Source organism: Podarcis filfolensis (assembly GCF_964270895.1).
Source record: "Podarcis filfolensis genome assembly, chromosome: 14".
In the NCBI taxonomy this organism is placed as follows: domain Eukaryota; kingdom Metazoa; phylum Chordata; class Lepidosauria; order Squamata; family Lacertidae; genus Podarcis; species Podarcis filfolensis.
This window is the reverse complement of record NC_139616.1, coordinates 15,282,768-15,306,999: the sequence shown is the minus strand read 5'-3', so window position 1 is coordinate 15,306,999 and position 24,232 is coordinate 15,282,768. Positions and strand designations below refer to the sequence as shown.

Here is a 24,232-nt window from a genome sequence, read left to right as displayed (position 1 = left end):
TTAAAACTCACCAACTCATGCTCTTAACACTATGGCTCAGTCCAGATTATTACTTAAACCATAGCCTCTCTCCCCTTGAAGTGTGTGAACTGTGGACTGCTGTAACCAAAGTTAATTAATAAATCTGGGTCAGAAACCATTGGCCCAACGCCACATCCTTCTACCTTAAAAACCCACACTTAGGCCATTGCCAAGAAAGTTGTCTGGTTATTCCAGCCACTGGATTCTTGTTGGATCTACGAATTAAAAGGGACTCAGGCATATAGCCTATCCCCCCCAAAAAAAACCATATATATGAATATACGAAGACTTTTAGAGCATCTAAACACTGAACAGGCCTTATGGTTCAATGGACAAGCAGGTATGTAGAGAATCACAACCCATTTGCTGGAACAACATCACTCAACGCCAGTGATGGATTAGACCACGGGTGTCAAACACAAGGCCCGCGGGCCGAATCCGGCCCACCAGACCTCGTCATGTGGCCCGTGTAGCCGCCGCCAGCCACCAACCTTCACCTTTTATTCTCGCTTTTTTTTTTTTTTGACACAAGAAAGCCGCCTCTTCAGCGCATGCGCGGCAGCCTACAAGCCAGAGAATGTCTGCCCTCTAGCGGCGCCGCAGCCCCCGATGAATTTCAGTTTGACACCCCTGGATTAGACCAATGCCTTAAGCAGTTCTCTACTAACAGTTATGCAAAGGCAGCCTGGATTTCAGCAGGGAAGCTTAAACCCAGCTGCTCATTTTTTCGAAGTAATTCCATCACACAGAGAGATGAAGATTTGCTCCACAGGCTACCTGTAAGCTCGGCTCCTGTATATTCTCACCTGCTTTATGCCATAGCCTGTCAATAGCAGCTTCCCTATGGAATGAACACAAAACACTCTGCATGCGTAATATATTTTTTTATAGCTATTTCTTCAAAGGGCAAGGTAATATTTTGCAAACTTAACTGGCAGCCATCTGGAAATATAACAGCAAGCGGCTTTCCAGGCATATTCAGCAAGTGATGGCCTGAAAAGTCTATTTAATTCTGAGCGCAGGTTTACCCCCAAAAAAGCAGAAAAGTCAGCATATGGATGAAGTTACAACCTAAGTGGAACAAGGCTTTGTTGCTGTGGGTGAGCATTTTTCTTAGTATCACCCCAACTAACTTTAACCGAAGGGCGAATATTATCAGCTTCATGGGAGAATAAGGTCTTCAGCAGCCTTACGGCACTCATAATTTGGTCCCTATGGGATGGCCAAAGGAGCAATATTAAATACAAGTGCTTTTGGCCTATGCAGTGGAAGCTTTGGGTCCACCAGCCATGTGTCTTTATCAGATATAAGCCTAAACCGATAGCCAGCTGAGCAAATTTCAGTGCAGGAACCCTTAACAACAGTAGCTGTTTGTATAGTTGGTGTCAGCTCTGGGCTTGGTTTCTGGCAAACTGCAGTGGGGTCCGAGTCTATCAAACGTAGGTGGTGATCAGCTGAACAAGAAGCAGGAGACATTATCATAGTTGGGCTGGAGATCGGACACCAATTAGGCAGCACCAAGGTCAGAGGTCATCACAGAAAAACTGGGGGTAGCAGATCAAGCAGGGAAGCTAAGGCAAGAGAAGGACTAGACCAGAGAGAAAGGGAGAGTCTGTTGTCATTCAGGGGCAGTGAGCTGGTCAGACTTAGGAATTGGGCCGTGGGTGGAGAGATTTTATTAGGCCAGGTGTATCTTCACTGGCAGACGTGGGTGGTGCTGTGGGTTAAACCACAGAGCCTAGGACGTGCTGATCAGAAGGTCGGCAGTTCGAATCCCCATGACGGGGTGAGCTCCCGTTGCTCGGTCCCTGCTCCTGCCAACCTAGCAGTTCGAAAGCACATCAAAGTGCAAGTAGATAAATAGATACTGCTCCGGCGGGAAGGTAAACGGCGTTTCCGTGCGCTGCTCTGGTTTGCGAGAAGCAGCTTAGTCATGCTGGCCACATGACCCGGAAGCTGTATGCCGGCTCCTTCAGCCAATAAAGCGAGATGAGCGCCGCAACCCCAGAGTCGGTCACGACTGGACCTAATGGTCAGGGGTCCCTTTACTTTACTATCTTCACTGGCTGGGAAAACCAGCTGACCACCTGTAGGCTGCCAGGCCAGCTGATGGAGTGCAGATCAGTACTTGTCACAGCCACTTCCCAGCCAAGGAATGCACACAACACATAGTATACAGTGGTACCTCTGTTTGCGAACGGGATCCGTTCCGGAGCCCTGTTCGCAACATGAGCAGAATGCAACCCGCATCTGCGTGTGCGTGGATCACCGCTTCTGCGCATGACGTCAGTTTGAGTGTCTGCGCATGCGCGAGCAGCGAAACCTGGAAGTAACCCTTTCCGGTACTTCTGGGTCACTGCGGGACGCAACCTGAAAACGCTCAACCCGAAGCAAACGCAACACGAGGTATGACTGTGTAAGAGGTATAGGTTGGTTGCTCGAGAGCAATCAGGCAATATGCTTCAATAGTCTGTTTTAAAGCTTTCTTATCGATGATAAAAACCTTTGGAATGCAGAGCGCCTCTATTCCGTGTCTTGCTCATTCACTGGCAGAATCTGAGAGTGGGTGGTCCTTCAACCTTCCCCAGCAGAGTAGTTTCTTGGCGCCCAGTCTGTGTCTCCCCTCTCTGCGCGGAAGCCTACTGCGCAAGGAAGGCGTGGGTAACGGGGGACCTCTCTCCTCCCCGCTTTGCCCAGGCAAGGTGTCCTGGCACCACCTCACCTCCTCCGAGCCCTGCATCTCCTCTCCACTAGAGGCATGGCTTCCTTCCTCCGCTGAGGAAGTGCTGCTTCCCACGATCTTTGGGGGCTCTCTGTAATCCATCCGGCTTTTCCCCTCTCGTCCCTGAGCCGATGGCAGTTCCCTGACAGACTGTAATTAGCTCTTTATTATCAAAAGCAAACACAAAGGCTTCTACGACTCTGAATATTCACGCTCTATGGAGCAGTTGCAGGAACAGGGGGCCATGCCCCTCCACCACCAGCCCGTAAGCAGGACAAGACTATACCTGAGTGGTAGCTGCCTCTGTTCTTCCCACTTCAATCCTCTCCTGCTTCTGGGAGACACTGGCACAGGAGAGGATGGGGAAGCACCCAGCCCTTCATTGGCCAGACCTCCCTCTTCCTCTTCCTCCTGTGCTCCACCCTCCAGCTCTGAAGCTTCCCCTGTCTCTGGCTCTTGCCTCCTGGCTGGTACCGGTCCCCACAAATCACTGCCCCCCTCTCCTGAGTCAAACTCCAGCTCCCTTTCCCCAAAGCACACTCATCAATGTCCTTCCAGTCCCTGCCACTACTACAGTCTTGAAAGTTCGTACTGAGTCCACTAAAAGGTAAAAAGGTAAAGGACCCCTGGACGGTTAAGTCCTGTCAAAGGCGACTATGGGGTGCGGCACTCATCTCGCTTCAGGCCGAGGGAGCCGGCATTTGTCCACAGACAGCTTTCCGGGTCATGTGGCCAGCATGACTAAATTGCTTCTGGCGCAATGTGACACAGCGACAGAAGCCAGAGCGCATGGTCACCCCGTTGCAGGGATTCAAACTGCCGGCCTTCCGATCAGCAAGCCCAAGAGGCTCAGCGGTTTAGACCACAGCGCCAGCCACAGCTGTGAGACCTGAGTAGTGATGCTATAAGTTGTAAGAGACTAGCTGCTTAACTAGCTGGTCTCTCCCCCCCCCCCGTGTGTTTGTTTGTGTGTGTGTGTGTGTGTGTGTGTGTGAGAGAGAGAGAGAGAGAGAGAGAGAGAGAGAGAGAGAGAGAGACTTTACACACAGTGACTATGCTCCAATGGATTCACTCTGTTCTGTAAAGGGTTTGGAGATGTACTGACACTCAAAATTAATAAAGTTCTTTGCCATTTGCCTATACAGCAAGAAGATTGCCTGCTCCTGGTTGGAAGCTAAAATATATTTAACCCACAAGTTGAAACACGATCCATCAAAATTCCAAATTGTGATGTACAGAACCTAAGGTCAAGGAGTGAGGGGTTATCAAGATCCTATCTCACACCCTTAGTAGGCATCTTTAAAAGCCAACTTTTGCAGTTTAAAAGAAATCGGATTTAAGGAAATTAGAATTTTTGATTATAAAAATAGGGAGTCTCATATAAGCCCCCTCCCCACCATAATTCATTGTGGTTGGGCTATATAGATTCATCTTGAAATCCTGGCTCTATGTAACTGCATCTCTGTAACTTTTATACCAAAAACGCAATGTGTGTGAGTTGGCCAACGTCTGCATGGATATGTTAGTTTGTGCATGTGTTCATGACAAACCAATAAACATTATTTATAAGAAGGAATAAATGTGAGTGTGAGCAGCTCAGCTATATAAAATCTAAGGGGGCTTCTCCGGCAAAGTGATTATTTCCATTTGGACACAAAAAGAATAGGTAGAGCATATGTGTCTCTGATTTAAGTATAAAATGGTGCAGACCTGTCATGTCGTGTTTGGACGTCAGTGGATTTGAGAGTAGCTTCTCCTGCCAGAAAACCTACCTGCTGGAATTCATGAACTTTTTCCACCACCACCATTGTGCGCATAATTCCCAGATAGGGAACATGAGTCTCCGTTAAACGCACACCTATTTTAATCCCCTCAAACTGTAAGCCACATGTTTTCCTGTTAATATCCATAAAGAATAAAAACAGAATTCACATGTATGGCTAAATGTTTAAAATGCAAGGTTCTGTCATTTAAAAAGTCAGGAATTTAGCATCTTTCGCTTCCCTTCCAGCTAGACTCGGTTGTAAGTTCATGAACTTGGTTATCTAGCATTAGCCACTTGTAAAAATATTAGCTTCTGGTTTTGTTGTTTCTACAGCAGGGGGATTATTTTCAGAGGACTCTGGCTTATTTTGGATTCTGAAGCTCTTAGCAAAACAGCTTCTGGAAAGCCTATAATATATTCCAACACCCTTCCCCCTTCACTTCAACTCCCTTCCTCCCAAAATAAACCATTTCAAATGCCAAATGAAGGGAAAGTGACAATAATAAGAGTGGCCTTATCTGATTTATTTGGGGAAGGCCAAGCTTTTAAAGGACAACAAGATGAAAACAACAAAGCTCTCTGCAACCCAGACAGCTTCCTTCTCCGCATTTGTAAACAAAAGACCCGTTCTAACAGCTGAGCATCTCAAAACAACTAGAACTTGTGAACATCCAACAAAGTGGAATGTTGGAAGATTCAGGACAGATAAACAAAGCACTTGTTTACATGAAGCATAGTTGTCTGTTTATTATGCACTTGGACGCCTCTTAAAATATCGCAACCAAACTTTGCACGATGGTTCCTTAGATCAAAGAGCATGTTTTAGTTTACGTTTGAATAAAACAATTTTTGATTTTATTTTTTTTAGAATTCCTGAGCAGTGCAAGGTATGACGCCGCTAGTCAAGAATAAATTTACATTCATAAGCATAGCTGTCAATGTTTCCCGTTTTTTAAGGGAATTTCCCTTATTCCGAATAGGATTCCTCGCAAGGAAAGGGAAAAGTTGACAGCTATGTTCATAAAACACATAGGAAATATATCGCAAATCAGTAGGCCAGATTAACACATCAAAATAGCTGGATCACTGTTCAGGGAAAGCCTGGGTGAACTGACGTTTTAAGTGGGCACATAAATGCCAATACAGAGGTAACTTGGGTTACATACGCTTCAGGTTACAGACTCCGCTAACCCAGAAATAGTACCTCGGGTTAAGAACTTTGCTTCAGGATGAGAACAGAAATCGTGCTCCGGCGGCGCGGCGGCAGCGGGAAGCCCCATTAGCTAAAGTGGTGCTTCAGGTTAAGAACAGTTTCGGGTTAACAACGGACCTCCGGAACGAATTAAGTACTTAACCCGAGGTACCACTGTATTGTAGATGCTTATCAGATGTTCATTGGGAATGCGTTTCAGATGGCAAATGCCACTGGAGTCCTACTGGATGTTCGATGAACCCTGGGAGCATACAACACTACTAAGGGTGTCTCCCTCAAGAACCCAAGAGTCAAGAATCCAAGAGTCTGGGTAGGGGAATACAAGATAAGGACTTTTCAGAGGTAACCTGGTTCCAAATTGTTCAGGGAATTACACGCCAACAGCAACATCTTAAACTTGGCCTAGTAGCTTGTTGGAGGGGGAAAGAGCTGAAGTAGAGAGTCTCTTCAGCAGGTTTTAGCCTCCTCTTTCAATTTTGATCTCTTTCACTCTCTAATTTTTCCAACCTTAAATTCAGTTCTTCACATTTCTGCGTCAGTTGGCAAGGTGTTGTTTTTAAACCCCCCACCACGCCTTGTGGAATTTATCAGTAATTTAGTGTAGTTTCTTCCTTTTTTTAATATACTCATTTGTGTATGCACTTTTTGCCCGATTCAAATTTTGGCAAGCAATTTTGCCTACTACGACACTTTTTATAAGTTAACTTTCACTAATATCTCTGCAGCTTTGTACAAATTCTTTCAGTGGTGAAACACACCACCACAAAATTCAGACAAGTGTGACTTTTTAAAGGACAGCTATGTTTTGACTCTCACGCTATTTCAGAAAGTGCAAATTAAGTAGATTCACATTCACGTTCTACCAGCTTTCTCCCCCGTTCCTACTTGCACCAGAGTTTTTGACTATGATAGCTCACAGTTCGTAACTGGGGAGGGAGCCTATACAGGTAGAACAGGCTCAGACCTTCCCCCACTACCCCATAATGTATGGAGCAGGTATGGAACACCTTCAGTCCACCAGAAGTTGCTGAACTACAGGTCCCATCATCCATGGCCGTTAGCTATGCTTGCTTAATGTGATGGGACTTCAGCAACATCTGGGAGGACAGAGGTTCCTCACCCCTAAAATACAGGGTGGTGGTCCTAAGTGATGTGGATGCAATGGAGGGGACACAGCCACCAAGCACATCCCCACTCTCTCCATCATGTGATGGTAATTGAATGAGGAACTGAGCACACCCATAGGACTTCAGGATCAGGCCTAGGCAGGAGAAGTAAGGTATTTCAACTATAGCTCCAATAACCCCGAAAACGCCCAAATGGAATACTTTTGTCCAAGCTCCTCTCTGTTAGTAATGTGTAAAAGGGTTCATACCAAGGTGTGCTGGTCCTTTCACAGTAATTCTTGCACTGTGGCTCCCATGTGGCACAGCAATCACGGTTTCCTCCCCTAGGAAAATTAAAGGAACAGTTTCAGAAATTAAATCTTGCAAGGGAAACATAACTTTTCATAACAAACCTGATATTCAAAAGAGGAGGACGAGGAAGGAGAAGCAGTTCACAAAGCATGCCTCAAAAATAAGTTACTTAAAACAACATGAACATACACACATTATTAAGCACATTGTTCCAGGTTCTGCTCTCTGAAACACACTGTTATTAAGCCACATGTGGACTTGTAAATCTGCCCAGCTACTGGACAATTATTTTCTGTTAATTAATGAAGTACATCAGCCATTCAATTTGCATCTTACTGTTTTATTCCCTCATAGCTGGAAAGGCTTTAAAAACAGTGGTGCCATGCAATATTTCCTTTGCAAAAGAACTTCACGGCTGTTTAGCTGGATTTTGCGCACCCCTCATTTCCTGCAGCAGATTGTGGCTTTAATAAACAGTAAGATTTGCAGGAAACAACTCAACTACCCGGCACTAAATCCAAAGCCTTGACAGACTAGAGAACTGCAAATGAGAAACTCCCTCTAAATACCTGCAATTTGTTACAGAAGATCATTACTTCCATTTAAAAATGGGTTTTAAACAAAACTGACACTTAGCAAGCTAACCCTCTTTTCTAAAAGTTAATGCAGCAACATTACTTAGGATTTTTATACAGTACTGCTTGTTCAAGCATGCTTAAGTTTATATAAATGATCTTAGTACTGCTTACAATGCTCCAGCATTTGGTTAAATGCTTACAGTGGGCCAGCATTTATGATCTCTATGTTGCAGATGGACAACGCCAACCAAACTCAGCTTGTCCCAAGTGACTCCATACCGCTTTCCCCATGTCCCGCAAATGCATGGAAGTGGAAGGATAATTGGGGCTATGATTGCTGTCTCTACTCCCAAAGCCTTTTTTTCACGTTACAAGGAAGGATCGTGTGCTTCACGCCTCCTTTCTGGTGCAGCTGCAAGGAGCTTCATTAGGGATGAACTGCGGTTTAGTGTTGTGTCTGAACCTTAAACTGTGGTGAATTTTAACTGCAGCTTGCAGAAACAAGCCAGCTTCACAACCTATGTGTAATGGCTTTAGGGGTTGCTTGTGCGTAAGTTACCGCCGCTCTGGGCTAGGTTGCCTGGTTAAACCGTTTCTCTCTGGACAGCCATCCACTCCGTGGCTGTTCAGTCGCTAGCAGAATCCGTCAGTGGGCGTTTCTTGAACCTCTTCCAGCAAAGAAGTTCTTTGACGCCAAGTCGCCGCCTACTTTCCCTGCGCGGAAGTCTTCTGCGCAGGGTGGGTGTGGGCAGCGGAGGACCTGTGCTCTCCTCGCTGGTCTCCTGCGAAGAGTCCTGGAGCCTGCTCTCTGCTTCCCCCATCGGCCCCCCTCTATCCCTGGTGTTGCGCTGATTTTCTTCCCCAACCGGAGACCTGCCTCTCTCCCTGCTTGGCCCCTCTCCAGCATCGCTGTGGAGCCTCGCCTCCTCCTCTAGTTCCGATGGCAGTTCCCTGACACTATGGTTTGAATTTTGGCTTCTTTCAACAAACCTTTCACAAGTCTGTCATTGCCTTCGGGCGTAGACTTGAGATGGCAGACTCTGGAGGCATTGAAAGAGGAAGAAGGAGGGGAGGCTGAGCAAAGCCTGTCTGAGGAAGTTCTTCCTGGGCAGGCGGTAATGCTGGAACAAGTGTCCCAGATGCTTCTTTTCTCCTTGTGGATGAAAGAATGTTGATGGAGACTGGGAGGAGCTCAGAGCCTAAGCCTGGGGTGGCTGAACAGGATTCAGAGGAGATGGGGTCTGGCGTTGTGTCCCAGGGCCAGGCAACACCTCTGCCATTGGGAACAGATGCAAACACACACAATTGTAGTGCATCAGGCTAGACATTCTTCTAAGGCTAATTTTCGCAATCGAGGTTATATTGCTGGGTGGATGTTCAACCTGCCAGGATAACTTTGCCACTCTTGTGCAGTTTTGATCTTGGACTTTGGAATTCTGGTCTTGCTCCTAGCTCAGTTAACCTCTCCATCCTACTTGAAGAAGCTCTGGGACTGAGTTACCTATTGCTGTACTTGCTTTGTAATAAAGGTATTTCTCATAAACTCAAGTAAGAGCCTCTGCTGTGGTGACTGGGGCAGGAGCCAGGACAAAATCATAGTTAAAATTAATCAGAAATTAATTTGTTTGGATTAAGACATCTGAACAAGCTTTGGTTAATCCAACATGGAAGTGAACTCTTCCTTAAGGCCACACCAAGGACCAGGCAGAGTGAAGAAACATGCAATCACAAGGAGTGAAGAAACATACAATCACTGTAGCTTATCTCTGTAGCAATAAACCATGGTTAAGCATTAAATTTGAACCCAGCCAATGAGCTCTCAGGAGTTCAGTTCTTACGAAAGAGAAACAGGATTTATGGGTGTAACTCAAAACACCCTAGAGTCAGCTTTGTGTGCGCAATGAGACATTTTAACTTATCCTTCAAATAAATAATTATCTTATTGTAGGACATGCCATATTTTGAGTTTGAAAAACATTTGCAATGCAGGCAGGGGTGTTGGGAGGAAGAGTTGGGGCTTCAGAAGGCTCATTGTGAAAACACATGCCCTAGCTAAAAAGGGCCTAAAGGAACCCTTTAAATTGTAGACTTTGTCATTATTCCATTTTAAAATGAGATCCATTAGATTTAATCCAATAAACCACATAAGTGAGAAATTAAGTGCTCATGTGCAGTTTATGTGATTCACTGGGATTTAAACAAGCTTAAATTCTTGACCTGTGGTCCATGTTTCTAGATTCCAGACCCCATCACACCTTAACTCTCCAGACCGTATAGCCTCAAGCCAGGTCTGATTAAAGGCTGCAAGTCCTTAAGATTTGCCATAGAAGCCTAGAGGATCATGCATAATTTGGCACTGTAAGGATCTGATCTTTTAAACCCATTTTATCCTTGAGGGGGATCATAAACAAATCTCAAAGGTGTATAAAAGTATTTCCCCTAACCTGCGCCAGTTCATAAACTCCTCCAATAAAGGGATCAATTCTTCCATTGTGTTGCAAAAACCACTCCCTCTTTTCTTTTCTTTTTATTTAATTTCAGTGGGAAATGGGGTCAATCAGACCTAGAGACGTGGGAGGGGAAACTATTCTCTAATGGAAAACTATCCACTATGATATTTTTCTACTGATTTTTCCCTCTTCTAAGTATGCATCATTAAGAAACAACATATATGGATGGGTCAGATCAATAATGCCAATTTTTTTTTCTTATATGGAAAGCATATCTGGGACACAGTGTAAAAACAGGGTTTCCCAAACTTGGGTCTCCAACTGTTTTTGGACTACAAATCCCACAATCCCTGATCACTGGTCCAGTTAGCTAGGCATAATGGGAGTTGCAGTCCAAGAACAGCTGGAGACCCAAGTTTGGGAAACCCTGGTGCAAAGGCTCGGAGGATCAGGCCATTATGCACAGTTTTAGGTGGGGAAATATTTACAGATTAGCCATTTTACTATTACATTTGGGAGGGACAAGGGTGGCGCTGTGGGTTAAACCACAGAGCCTAGGACTTGCCAATCAGAAGGTCGGCGGTTCGAATCCCTGCGACGGGGTGAGCTCCCGTTGCTCAGTCCCTGCTCCTGCCAACCTAGCAGTTCGAAAGCACGTCAAAGTGCAAGTAGATAAATAGGTACCACTCCAGCGGGAAGGTAAACGGCGTTTCCGTGCGCTGCTCTGGTTTGCCAGAAGCGGCTTAGTCATGCTGGCCACATGCCTTGGAAGCTGTACGCCGGCTCCCCCGGCCAGGAAAGCGAGATGAGCGCTGCAACCCCAGAGTCGGCCACGACTGGACCTAATGGTCAGGGGTCCCTTTACCTTTATTACATTTGGAATCTGCAGATCTGCTCCTGAGAGGCTAGTGGATAGTCCCTGGCTGGCTATTCTCACCACCTTATAGCAGGAGGTGACAATGCGGTCAGTAGAATGCTAATATCATATTGACCAACCTGCTAATGCGGAGCCCATGAGCCAACTTTAGCCTGCCAACACTGTTCCTGGCAAACCTTCCCCTCTTGCCCCACACCTGGCATCCTATGTGCTGTTGATGTGAGGCAGGTCCCAATGTGGCTTCAAGAAAACAGCCGGGAGCTGCTCGAATTTTACTAGCTAAGAAGTGAAAAACGCAAGAAGTACCAACGGTGGAAGAATGGCAGATGAAGATGATGGACTTTTCAGAGCTAACCTGACCGGAAGAGTCCGTGACCAGAAGGAGGAGGAGTACCAGGTAGAATGGACAAAATTTAATGATTATATAGTTAAATACGTTAAGTTAAATTAATTGGAAAAAGCTTGCAATTACCAGATAGGCGTAGGACTTAAATATGTAATGTGATGAATTAATATGTTTAATGCTGAATTGGTAAGAAAGATGTTAAGTGATTAAGTTAAGTATTTAAGAATTTTGATTTGGAAAACCGTTAAAATGATATGCATTGAAATTCAACTAGGGGGATACAAGGAAGTCACTTAACAATGTTAATAATTAAGTTTCAATTAATTAATAATTAAGTTTTAATAAGGTTATGATCTATGTTTGTTTGTTTATTTGTTTGTGTGTTTATAAGTTTGTGAAAATCAATTAAAAAAATGGGGGGACAGCTGGGAGCTTAAAAGGAACTCCCAATGAATCATTTCTTTTCTGGAACAAGGTGCATTCCCTCCATCCATCAACTGATAGGCAATAGAAGCATGCCTTGCTCCAGGATCAGGAAGGAGTTTGCCTTGAACCACCCTGCTAGAATGGACTTCCCCCCTTCCTTTTTGCAGCTGTTTCAATAGAAGCCCCTTTATGATCAGGTAGGTCCTTTGGTAAATCTATCTTGCATAGTTTCAGCAAAGTAATGCTTTAAATGCTTGGCAATTATTCAATATCCTTGTGCCTATCTTTACCTCCATTCAACTGGTTAAGTATTTAAGCCCTAGGCTGAGCTGCAAACCACTGCTGCTGATCTGTGACCCAAAATACCACCATCCACAAATCAACCAATTCTTTCTGCCAGTAGTTACAGCTCTTCTAAATATAGACATAGCCTCTCTCTTTTTACGTTACCACAAAATAAACACCAGTTGCATTCAAGAAACGGGTAATGCACACTGATCGCAAGAGTGATGTTGGGGTGGAGTTTTCAGACAACCGAAGCTACTGAAATAATAATTAAAAAAATGAAATTATGCTTGATGCAGAGGGGATGTATAGAAGTACAGGCACCCCCAAAACTGACATGTTTTTTCCTATACTTATCATCCATTTTTGTACCCCTGCTTGACACGTTTGAAGTGCATCTAACCGACCACTGTTGAACAATGTTTGCTGGGCTACACAGAGATTTGGTTAGACTCAAACAGCTCTTCTGGGCTTCTTATGCTCCTCTTACACCTTTTGGGAGTGAGGGGGGGGGGACATTAATAAGCACAATGGGAGCTCAGCATGAACCACAATCTGCCACCAAGCCTGCAGCTTTAAAAAGGTCTCTAGTCATCAAGTGTACAATCCATACACTTACTGAAACAAAACCCCTTATATTCTTGCAAAGTGGTGCACAGGGGGCCGTTAAGCCACACAGTTCTATTAAATCAATAAGACTATGCTGCTATATATGCATAGCAAAGAAAGTACATTCTAAATTCCTGCAATATTTTTTCAAGGGAAGCAGATGCAACCAAGTCCTACATTTAATAATGTCCCGATATATGGGCATGGCTGCTCCTGCACATTGAGAGAGCAGTGGGGTTTGCGTGACACAAAAGGGGGAAACATTGCCCATTTTTTCCATCCTTCATCTGCTGCAAAGGAGGATTTGGGTTATAAAACACCCACCATTTATTGATTGGTTGCTTAAGGCGACTTTTAGCCTACCCTTCATCCCAATGGATTCAGTGAAGGGTACAAACCGAAATGCATACGATCATATAACCCCTCATAAACTCAGAACGATACATTAAATAAGCCATGGGTCACATTTCATATGCCCCATCTGCCTCGTGGGGATTGACCCTGTTACCAGGTGAGCAGCAAGTTACATCTACTGTCTGAATGGGAGGTGAAATAATGTGATACAATCTTCATGTAGACATCATTGAAAGTAAAGGACTATGCGGCCTAGGATCCACGTACCTACGGGACCGCCTCTCCTGGTATGCCCCGCGGAGGACCTTAAGGTCCACAAATAACAACCAAATAACCGCAAAGTGGTTAGATTGGTCTCAACTAGGGCCAGGGCCTTTTCAGTACTGGCCCTGACTTGGTGAAACGCTGTGTCACAAGAGACCAGGGCCCTGTGGGACTTGACATCTTTCTGCAGGGCCTGCAAGACAGAGCTGTTCCGCCTGGCCTTTGGTTTGGACTCAGTCTGACCCTTATGTTTCCCTCCCCTTATGGTTTTGATCTATGGGCTACTTTTAAAATGAGGCTGCATTTTAAATTGTATTTTAACCTGTTTTTTAAATTGGTTTGTTTCTCCCCCCCCATTATGTTTTTATTGTAATTTTACTGGTGTTAGCCGCCCCGAGCCCGGCTCTGGCCAGGGAGGTTGGGGTATAAATAAAAATTACTGTTGTTGTTGTTGTTGTTGTTGTTGTTGTTGTTGTTGTTGTTATTAAAAATAAAGCAAAACCACCATATGCCTAACCGTTTAGAAGTACTGTTGTTTCAGGAATTCATTCCTATGAGAGTGTGCATCCACAATCAACACATTGGGTTACAGCTGCTGGAACAGCCATGCTAGGTGTGGTAATCTCATTACTGCATATCAGGTGGAGTTATAATTTACTCATGATTATTTATGTTCATCTGGAAATCTTTACAAGGCCACTGAATCATGAAAGATAAACCCACCAAAAGGCTATTAGTAACGCAATTAAAATAGGTTAAGAGTGCAGTGGGCAATCTTTTGGACTCAAGGGCCAAGTTCCTTTGTGGGGAAACAGGTAGCAAGTGGAGCCAAAGCGAGAAGAGGGTACGAGAGACACCCTTTCTCTCTCGTCCCATCCTTCTCCTTCATCCATCTGTCAGGCTGCTGTCAGCGACTCCCACGGCCAGTTGCCCAGGAAAGTACAAAGACAAGGAGATGATTCTTACCGTCCACTTTTTATTCAGTATTTACAGAGAGAGGCTATAGAACCCAGCCTCTTGGATAATGGAGTTGTCCCGAGTGAATCTCCACCCCCTTCCCCATTTTCCAATCTCATCGTCTCCTCTATGGGTGCTGGTAGGTGCCCTCTGTCTTTGAGCTCTTTGCTCTCCTACTTTCAAGGCTGGGTCTGGAATGCTTTCTAAAGACACTGTGTCCATCAGCTGTCAACCCCTGTTGCTTCCTCTTCCTCCTCCTCCTCTCCCATTATTTCTCAACTTTCCCCTTCATCCACCTCTGAGCTGTGATCTCCCTCAACCCCCTGTTGTAATTCTAAACTGTCTTCCTCCTCCCTGGAAGGGCCAAGCTGAGGAGGCAGTCTCCACCATTCCTCCTCTACCCAGCCCCTGACACCATCCATCTCCCATTCTCACACATAAACCCAAGGCATTTTTCAGCCAGAACTCTCTGGAACTCAGATGGGTGCCATTGTCATGATAGATAAATAGATAGATAGATGATAGATATAATCTCAGTATAAAATTGAGTTAAACAAAGAAAGTACTGTCACATGTAGTCAGTGCTCCAACACCAGAAGCTGTCTTATTCAGACCATTGAGCTATCCAGCTCAGTATTTTCTACACTGACTGGCAGCAACTTTCCACAGTTTTTGGGCAACTTTCCAAGGAAATGCCAGAGACTGGACCTGAGGCCTTCTGCATGCAGTGCAGATGCGCTGCTATATAATAATAATAATTTATTACTTATACCCTGCCCCTATGTCTAGGTTTCCCCCGATACTCAACCCCTAACCAGGGCTGACTTCAGATGTCTTCTAGAAGTCAGATAGCTGTTTATTTCCTTGTGGGAGGGCGTTCCACAGGGCGGGCGCCAATACAGGGAAGGCCTTCTACCTGGTTCCGTATAACCTCACTTCTTGCAGGGAGGGAACCAACAGAAGGCCTTGGCACTGGACCTAAGTGTCCGGGCTGAATGATGGGGGTAGAGACGCTCCTTCAAGTATACTGGGCCGAGGCCATTTAGGGCTTTAAAGATCAGAACCAACACTTTGAACTGTGCTCGGAAACATACTGGGAGCCAATGTAGGTCTTTCAGGACCGGTGTTATAAGGTCTCAGCGGTCTAGCTGCCGCATTCTGGATTATTGTATTTTTCCATTTATAAGACGCCCGATGTATAAGACGCCCCCTATTTTTGCGGAAACGACCAATTGCCAGACCACCCTTGGCACTATCCGTGTATAAGTCGCCCCCTAATTTTGACATTATTTGGGGGGGACTAGTCTTATACACAGAGAAATACGGTAATTGTTTCCGGGTCACCTTCAAAGGTAGCCCCACGTAGAGCGCATTGCAGTAGTCCAGCTGCAGTCCAGCCATTTGCAGCAACTCAAAAAACCTACACATCCTATTTGATTAGAAACAACTGTGGCACAAATATATATATGCCAGAGCTATACTATCTGGGAACCTGGAAACTGGAGGCAGCCCACCAGCTCTGCGTGGCAAGTGGGGTCACCCCTCTCCCCTCCCCACAAAAAAGGTTGCCGTATGGAGTGCTTCTGTTTATGGCTCCAGCCCGCCAGAGAGTTATGTGCAATGCAGGCACTGTAAATGACTGCAGTGGTCTGGAGAAGAGTGGGGGCTTGTCTCTCTTTCCTTTGTTGTCGCCTCTCCCCGACTTGCAATGCATACCCCAGCACATGGGCTGAGAAAGGGGGAAGAGAGGTGTTTAATGCCAGGAGTTCCCTGCCTCAGACACTCTCTCCTCTCCCCTACGGAAGGTCTCGTGGGATCGCAAGCACGCCGCCAATTCACAAGAAGCGATGTACGTTTTGGAAACCTGCTAATACTTCCAAAGAGTTAAAAAGCCAGCACATTCCAAAGTTGGGGGGGGGGGGGAATGAAGTCATTAAATTCTAAAACCAGCAAGACAGATCTCAGGAAATAAAAAAGGACTTATGGGTCATTAGACAGATAAAATCCATCTTAGCCTGGTGCCACATCATTCAACAGAAAGAAATACCAGAGCTTGCAGCTTATTCTCATTGAATGTGGTATCGCCAAGCAAAATCTCCAAAATTCTGGAGAAGGGGCTCAGGTGAGACCACAGAGGTAGAAGAAACAGCCCTAACACAGTAAGCCTTTTCTGCCCACGACAGAATGCAATATTGTTCCGTTCCCTTATGATACTCATTAGGGCATCGGCTTTCAGCCATAAACACTTGACTGGTTTGAGGCAAACGTCCAGAGGATCCTCTTGGAACCTTTAAACAACGAGTTGATTTGTGAGATAGCTGCTAAAATAATTTCAAATGTTTCTTTTCCATACAGAAGAGATCTGATAGAGAGGGAGACTCCCTCTCTATAAGACATCTGGAAAGAAAACGCTGCTGCTTATTGACCTGTAACTGCTTTAGGAAATTGCTTAGAAAAGGGAATTCTAAACTCAAAACACTTTTAATTTACCAGAAAAATAGTAATCACATTTTTATCTATTTACCTGGATCTTTCATTCTCCCTCTCTCTCTCTCTCTCATCTGGCTGCATCACTGCTAGCATAAAGACAATAGCTTTAAAACTTATTTGCAGTTTACAAAAAAGAAGCACAAATCCATTTTTGTGCTTAAAACTCACACACAACTGTGTTGAGGTTCCACCACAGGGGTCAGCAAACTTTTTCAGCAGGGGGCTGGTCCACTGTCCCTCAGAACTTGTGAGGGGCCGCACTATATTCTTTTTTTAAAAAATGAATGAATTCCTATGCCCCACAAATAACCCAGAGATGCATTTTAAATAAAAGGGCACATTCTACTCATGTAAAAACACGCTGATTCCTGGACCATCCGCGGTCCAGATTTAGAAGGTGATTGGGCCGGATCTGGCCCCCGGGCCTTAGTTTGTCTACCCATGTTCCACCATCTCCACTTCTCCTACCACTTCCACACATTCTCTCCCACCACATCCCAACTCTCCTTTTCTCCTGCCTTCGTTTTTCTGCTGCTAATGCAGCACTGGCAATCTTTCCCCCCTCTTCTCTGAGGAAAAAAAATCATTTTTCTCTCCGGAGGGTCCTTCCTCAGAGCAAGGCACTCAGCATGAAGGTGGGCCAGGATAGTGCCTGTAGCATTGCTTTGATTCAGTGGCTAATTTTGTTTAGTAACATCACATTTCTAGCCATGGAATGTCTGCCAGCGGAAACCCTTTCCCAGGCCACTTCAACCAGAATGCTGGGCGATATCTGGTTTTCAACATCCTGATGTATTACCAGCTAAACATTGCAATATTTTTTTTCTGTACAGCATTGGAATTTCCTTTCACTTCCAGGCACATCCACAACTGAGTGACCTTTTGGCTTTGGCCCAGCCACTTCATCAGCTCTGAATCTACTTGTACTTGTCCTCCGCTCTTCCTCAGTAGCATGTAGGACACCTTCCAACCTGAGGGGCTCATCTTCAGTGTCATAACTTTTATATGCCTGCTGTTTTTGTCCATGGAGTTTTCTTGGCAGGGATACTGGAGTGGCTTGCTGGTTCCTGCTCCAGGTGGATCATGTTTAGTCAAAACTCTCCACGACTTGCCATGGGTGGCCCCGCACGGCATAGCTCATAGCTTCTCTGAGTTATTCAAGCCCGTTTGCGATGACAAGGCAGTGATTTTTTTGAATTATGGTGCTGGAGGAGACTCTTGAGAGTCCCAAGGACTGCAAGAAGATCAAACCTATCCATTCTGAAGGAAATCAGCCCTGAGTGCTCACTGGAAGGACAGATCGTGAAGCTGAGGCTCCAATACTTTGGCCATCTCATGAGAAGAGAAGACTCCCTGGAAAAGACCCTGATGTTGGGAAAGATGGAGTGCACAAGGAGAAGGGGACGACAGAGGACGAGATGGTTGGACAGTGTTCTCGAAGCTACTAACATGAGTTTGACCAAACTGTGGGAGGCAGTGGAAGACAGGAGTGCCTGGCGTGCTCTGGTCCATGAGGTCACGAAGAAGAAGAGGAGTTTGGATTTGATATCCCACTTTATCACTACCCTAAGGAGTCTCAAAGCAGCTAACATTCTCCTTTCCCTTCCTCCCCCACAACAAACACTCTGAGCTGAGGCTGAGAGGTGTGAAGTGTGACTAGCCCAAAGTCACCCAGCAGCTGCATGTGGAGGAGCGGGGAAACGAACCTGGTTCACCAGATTATGTGACTACCGCTCTTAACCACTACACCACACTAGCTCTCATGAAGAGTCGGACGCAACTAAACGACTAAACAACCACAAAACATTGCAATATACCGTTATATCATGATGTCTGAAATAAGGGTGGAGCTAAGTAGAGGCTTTGGCTGGCTTCACAATTTCTCCTGCAGATTTCTGCTGGCGCCTGCTCTTGTGATTTGATGCACTTGGCCAGTGGCAGGGGAGAGAAGAGCTGGCAGTTAATAGGGGCTGCAGGAACGGAGAGAGCCATTGGCTGGCTTCATGGCTTTTCCCACATTAAGACTTTTGCATAACACACACACACACACACACACACACACACACACACACACACAATCATGATCCAAGATATATTGCCAGGTCAAAAATGATGAAACTTTTATCACTATTTGGGCTTCAAACCGGTTTTGCACGACATATCACCCAACCCATATGGGAAGGGATGTCAACTGGGGTCTGCAGAGTGGTCACTGCCACTATCTTTCTCTATCCTGCTCCAGGTAAACTTTTGAGACTTGGGTCAGGGTGGGGGAAGAGCAGGTAGGGGGCAGCAGCGGCTACTCACATTTTTGACATGAGGGCCTTCCTGAAGATGGAAAAATCTGTCCATTTTGGTTTCTCTCCATTTCTCATCCCCCCCCCCAATATTAAATTCAGATCTCTACAATTCCACATTAGTTAGCATTTTTTGTCCACCTCATAATTTTAGTGCAAATTTCTCCTGCTATACATATTTTGTATACAAGTTTGCCTAATATATGTGTTCCTGCAAGCAATTTCACCCAGTATAATGCATTTTTGTATGCTCCTTGCACTAACATAAGCATCTTTATGCACACTTTACCCCAGTAAATACATTTCATACATTTTACCTGACTGCAGAACTGCATTGCAAAGAATGGAGAAGTGGAGATTTCAAAGGATGACTGTGTTTCAGTTTGCCTAAGTTTCACAAAGTTTCAATTTGGTAAGATGCCTTTCAATGCAGACTGAATGAAATTTGTCCTCCACCCCTAGCATTGCTCATGTCGAAAATTGCTCATGAGCAATTAAATAGGGATGTTAACTTTTACAAATTCCTCTGCATCAAACTTCAACAACGTATCTAGTGCAAATCACATGCACTACCTCTCTTATCGCTTCCTTGAAGAATCCGGAACGAATCCAGAACTATTTTGCATATGAACACTTGTATATGGGGAACGTTAACGGGGCATGAAGGGATGTGAACGAAGACCTTGTTTTCCCTCAGGGCGGACGGACATAGCTATTGTCAGATTTCTCCAGTGTGTTTGCATTAGGACATTCAGAGAAATCATGTCAAGAACTCTGGACAACAATCTACAAGGCCTTGTTCAGTTCTTGTCAGCATCAAGAATGGAATATTTTCGGATTATGTTTTGCCAGTCACTTAAACAGGAGAAAAGTCAGAGAGAGAGAGAGAGAGAAGGAGAGATGGAGGGGAGGGAGGAGTTCAACCCTAAAAGCTTTCCAGTAGACAGAATTGATATTGATGCTGATGGGAGTTCCATGCACATAAGGCCTAAGATATTCCACTTTCCCAGAGGTCAGGCAGGTTTTACAACTTATTACACTTTCTCTTTGAATATCATCAGTCAAATGCTTGATCATTTCCCCAGAAAGTTGGGGGGGGAGGGTTGGGGCTTGACAACTTACTGGCAGTGTTGCCTTTCTAAAAAGGCAATCAGACTATTAGGCTGACAGCTTGCTTCCTATGTTCAAAGCAGCTACTTTTGTGCCGTTTGACCTCACAATTTCAGCAAAACGCCCACTATTTGGTACTTCACCTATTATGGCTGCGAACCAATTCAGGAACCATGCACGTTAACCATAAACTCAGGTGCTGAGTTACACTGGCTACATGTAGCCAAACGGGACCAACGAGAAAACAGAGCAAATGATCAGCATGCTCAGGAAAATGCCAAGGTTTGCAGAAGTTAAAATAATAATAAGGGAGAGGCGGCAGAACCCAGTCCAATGGCAAGTGTGGGGATGGAAGGGACGTAGATGGGAATGAGAGTGGCACTGGGATGAAGTACCCTGGTGAAAGGCATGGCTGGCTGGAAGCCTGAAGCGGAGTACTCCATATCCCAAAGTTTTGTTTCAGGCCCCACTGGTTTTGATTTGATTAATTACCTCTTGTGATCTGTATTTGCCTAAACAATTAATTAAGTCAAAGCAATCTGAATCTGTTTTGATTTGCAATGTGCTTTTAAGACGCTGAAGTGGTGCAAGGGGGTTATAATTACAGTAATACCTCTGGTTATGAACACTTACACACGCTTCGGGTTACGAGCTCCGCTAACCCAGAAGTAGATGCTCCTGGTTGCGAACGCTGCCCTGGGCCTGGGATGCGAGCGGATGTCGTGTATTAGAGGCGTGCGCGCAGCGGGAAACCCCATTAGCGAAACCGCGCCTCAGGTTAAGAAAGGTTTCAAGTTGAGAACGGACCTCTGGAACAAATTAAGTTTGTAACCAGAGGTACCACTGTAACCACTTGTTAAAAGGAAAGGCAATATTTTGTATTTTCTTTTGCAGCTCCTGTTACAGTCAACTGCCAGGACTACAGAAGTACAGTGTTAGAAACTCAGATATATAAGGACCCCTGACCGTTAGGTCCAGTCGTGGCCGACTCTGGGGTTGCGGTGCTCATCTCGCTTTATTGGCCGAGGGAGCTAGAGAACAGCTTCCGGGTTATGTAGCCAGCATGACTAAGCTGCTTCTGGCGAACCAGAGCAGCACACGGAAACGCCGTTTACCTTCCTGCCGGAGCGGTACCTATTTATCTACTTTCACTTTGACGTGCTTTTGAACTGCTAGATTGGCAGGAGCAAGGACCGAGCAACGGGAGCTCACCCCATCGCGGGGATTCGAACCACCAACCTTCTGATCGACAAGTCCTAGGCTCTGTGGTTTAACCCACAGCGCCACCAATGTCCCATCAGATATATAAACTAGGCGCCAAATGGCTCCTTAAACCAAGGTTACAGTCACCAAAACAGAATGTCAAGTCACCATTTTGGGGAAGGACAGCTCTGAAGTCTTACTTTTTCAAATGACGGACAGACTGTGGTGATTATCAGTTAAACATCCGGCTAGTTCAGATGATAACCCTGAGCTAGGTGAAGAACTTTGGGTCCTAGCTTACTTCTCAACCCTGCCTCTCACCTTGTCCTTTGGACCTGGCTTCTGGCTTGCTCTGCAACTTCCTCCTCCTGGCTCCTGGCACACCTCAAGCTTAGCCCTGGCACAATGCCTTGTGGTCATGCTCCTTTGCCGTAGTTACTTGGCAAGACATCCGTAAGAGCTGCAAATGTTATACACACCTCAGCTGATGTGGTATCACTAAGAGAAACTATGTTTTCCCATTCCTTTCACTCTAGGGACCATTTCACTAAACAACTTCCATATGCTACATGAGCAACAGTGGGGGGGGGGCGCAATGTTTTGCTTTTAAAAAAAACTATGCACCGCAACAGTGACAAAGAACGACTTATGTAAAATACGATTTTAGGCACTGTGATGCTTACATGCATTGTAGAGTCACACCTTTCCGCCCAAAGAATGAAATGAAAGATTTAGGCAGGATTCCATCTCGAAACCCCACTGAAGTGGAATGATGAGGAAACCGTGTAACCGTGGCTTTGATCCAAAGAACATCAAGACCAGTGGGAGTCTGCAATGCGCCGTTTTGCGCCGAGATTCAGAGGGGGATCAGGCCCTCAATAAAGCCAACCATTTCTCAAAGCTTTGTTTGAAGCCCCCATTCCTGGCAACAGTTCAACGTCTCAATAAAATCGCAGCACACTTAGAAACGAGCAAGAAGCTGAGTTTCTTGGTGAGATGCTGTCTCAAGCCAAACTCCAGCTGCTTCCACCTCACAACAGGAGCCTCAGTACTCTCCGGCCTTGCATCAGATTGGCTGCCTCCTCTCTGATCTGTACAAGTTCCTCCTCCCTTGCAACCATACAGGGCCATGTGCATTCTGTCTGCCCTCTAGGCCATGGGTAGGGAAACTAAGGCCCCGGGGCCGGATCCAGCCCAATCGCCTTCTAAATCCGGCCTGTGGACGGTCCGGGAATCTGCGTGTTTTTACATGAGTAGAATGTGTCCTTTTATTTAAAATGCATCTCTGGGTTATTTGTGGGGCATAGGAATTCGTTCATTTCCCCCCACCAAAAAAATATAGTCCGGCCCCCCACAAGGTCTGAGAGACAGTGGACCAGCCCCCTGCTGAAAAAGTTTGCTGACCCCTGCTCTAGGCAATCCAATGGCTAAGCTGAAGAAGTGCAGTCAGAATAAATTGTGCAAATCCAGTCAATAAATTGATTTATTATCTGTACTCAATCTGCTTCTAAGGGTCAAGTTTGCAAAAAATTCTTTCTGACTGTCTTTGCAAATAATTAGGAAATATACATATCAGAGACTGGAAACAGATCAAGGTTGAAAATGAAGTTATTGCAACTACTTCGGTGAGCAGTTGTCCAGAGGCTAGTAAACATTGTCTCCAACTGACCACAAAAACCATTCTTCTTCCACTTTGTGGCAACAAAAAAGTGTGTAAGGTAGTAATGTTTTTTTTATATATAAGTTTGTAACTTTCATGGACACTATCTACAAGGCTGGGGTGTATTATTCTTCCATTTCCCTCTAAGTGTTTCACATACATTATCTCAGTAAACATCAGGAGCAGCCATCACAGGAGGGCAACACCACAGAGCTGCCCTCCAAACGTTTTCATGGCTGCTGCTGACCTGTATGTCTGGTGGCAGGGAAGGGTGGTCATGAGGTCAGGGCTCTGTGGGTGCATGGATGGGAGCACCAGGTTGGCTCCACTGGTGCAGCCACACAGCCCTCAGGCTCCACTGCCCAGGTAAGCAGCCTTATTATCACCCCCTTGCACCTGCTGCTTCCGATAAACATTATAACAACCTTCTAAGGTTAGCATAGCATAATCTAATCAAATCTTTATTGCTAGGGATTATGACCAGCAATAAAGAAGCAAAATAAGGAGCACACAAAACACATTATCCTAATTGTATACAGTAGGATAAAATAAAATAAATTTAAATAAAACAAAATAAAAATGCTGCATTATTTTTTTTAAAAATGGACACAAACATTTTAAAACTTGAAGTCGCAAAGAGGAAAATTGCAAAGTGTCTTGGGTCAGTTCCTGTTGGGTTCTGCTTGCTGCAGTGCAATATTTTGTTAGGAAAACATTCTTTAAGGAACAGATAAAAGTTCCTGGAAGCTTTAAGAGGGTTCCAGAATTTTCTTTAGTGTGTAGGAGTGGCACTCTAGGCTTGATTGGTGTCAGCTGGAGGTGCAAATAAAGGGAGGAAGTTGCAGGCTGCAATTTCTGCACGAGGAAAGCACACGGACACACCGTCAGCACGCATGCTGACAACAAGGTTGGAAGTAAGACAATGTGTGCTGCTGATACTGTCTGTTTAGCCGTGTCAGGATTGTTAATTACTGGACAGAGATTACACCGTGCTGGAGAGATAAAGAAGGAATGTAAACAGCTTGTATATAATAGTAACAGAAATGCTTGTGCAACCAGTCAATCAATAAAGCAGCTCTTGACTGTGAATTTCAGTATGACTCCTGTTCTTGTCCTCTGCCTCCGGGGAAAACTCTTGCTACAAACAGTAAAAAGTGGTTTTACGAGGTGCCACCACACATGCAAGA

At 45.2% G+C, this 24,232-nt stretch overlaps 1 protein-coding gene across 3 annotated transcripts in view; it reads right to left on the bottom strand.

The window, feature by feature from the left end:
* Positions 1–24,232, bottom strand: part of ADAMTSL3 (ADAMTS like 3) — a 267,376-nt gene that overhangs the window by 95,789 nt on the left and 147,355 nt on the right. For all 3 annotated transcript variants that reach the window (XM_083586149.1, XM_083586151.1, XM_083586150.1), the window contains one exon: positions 7,097–7,171. In XM_083586149.1, coding sequence (XP_083442275.1) covers positions 7,097–7,171 — 75 coding nt within the window. The remainder of the gene's footprint in view (positions 1–7,096; positions 7,172–24,232) is intronic.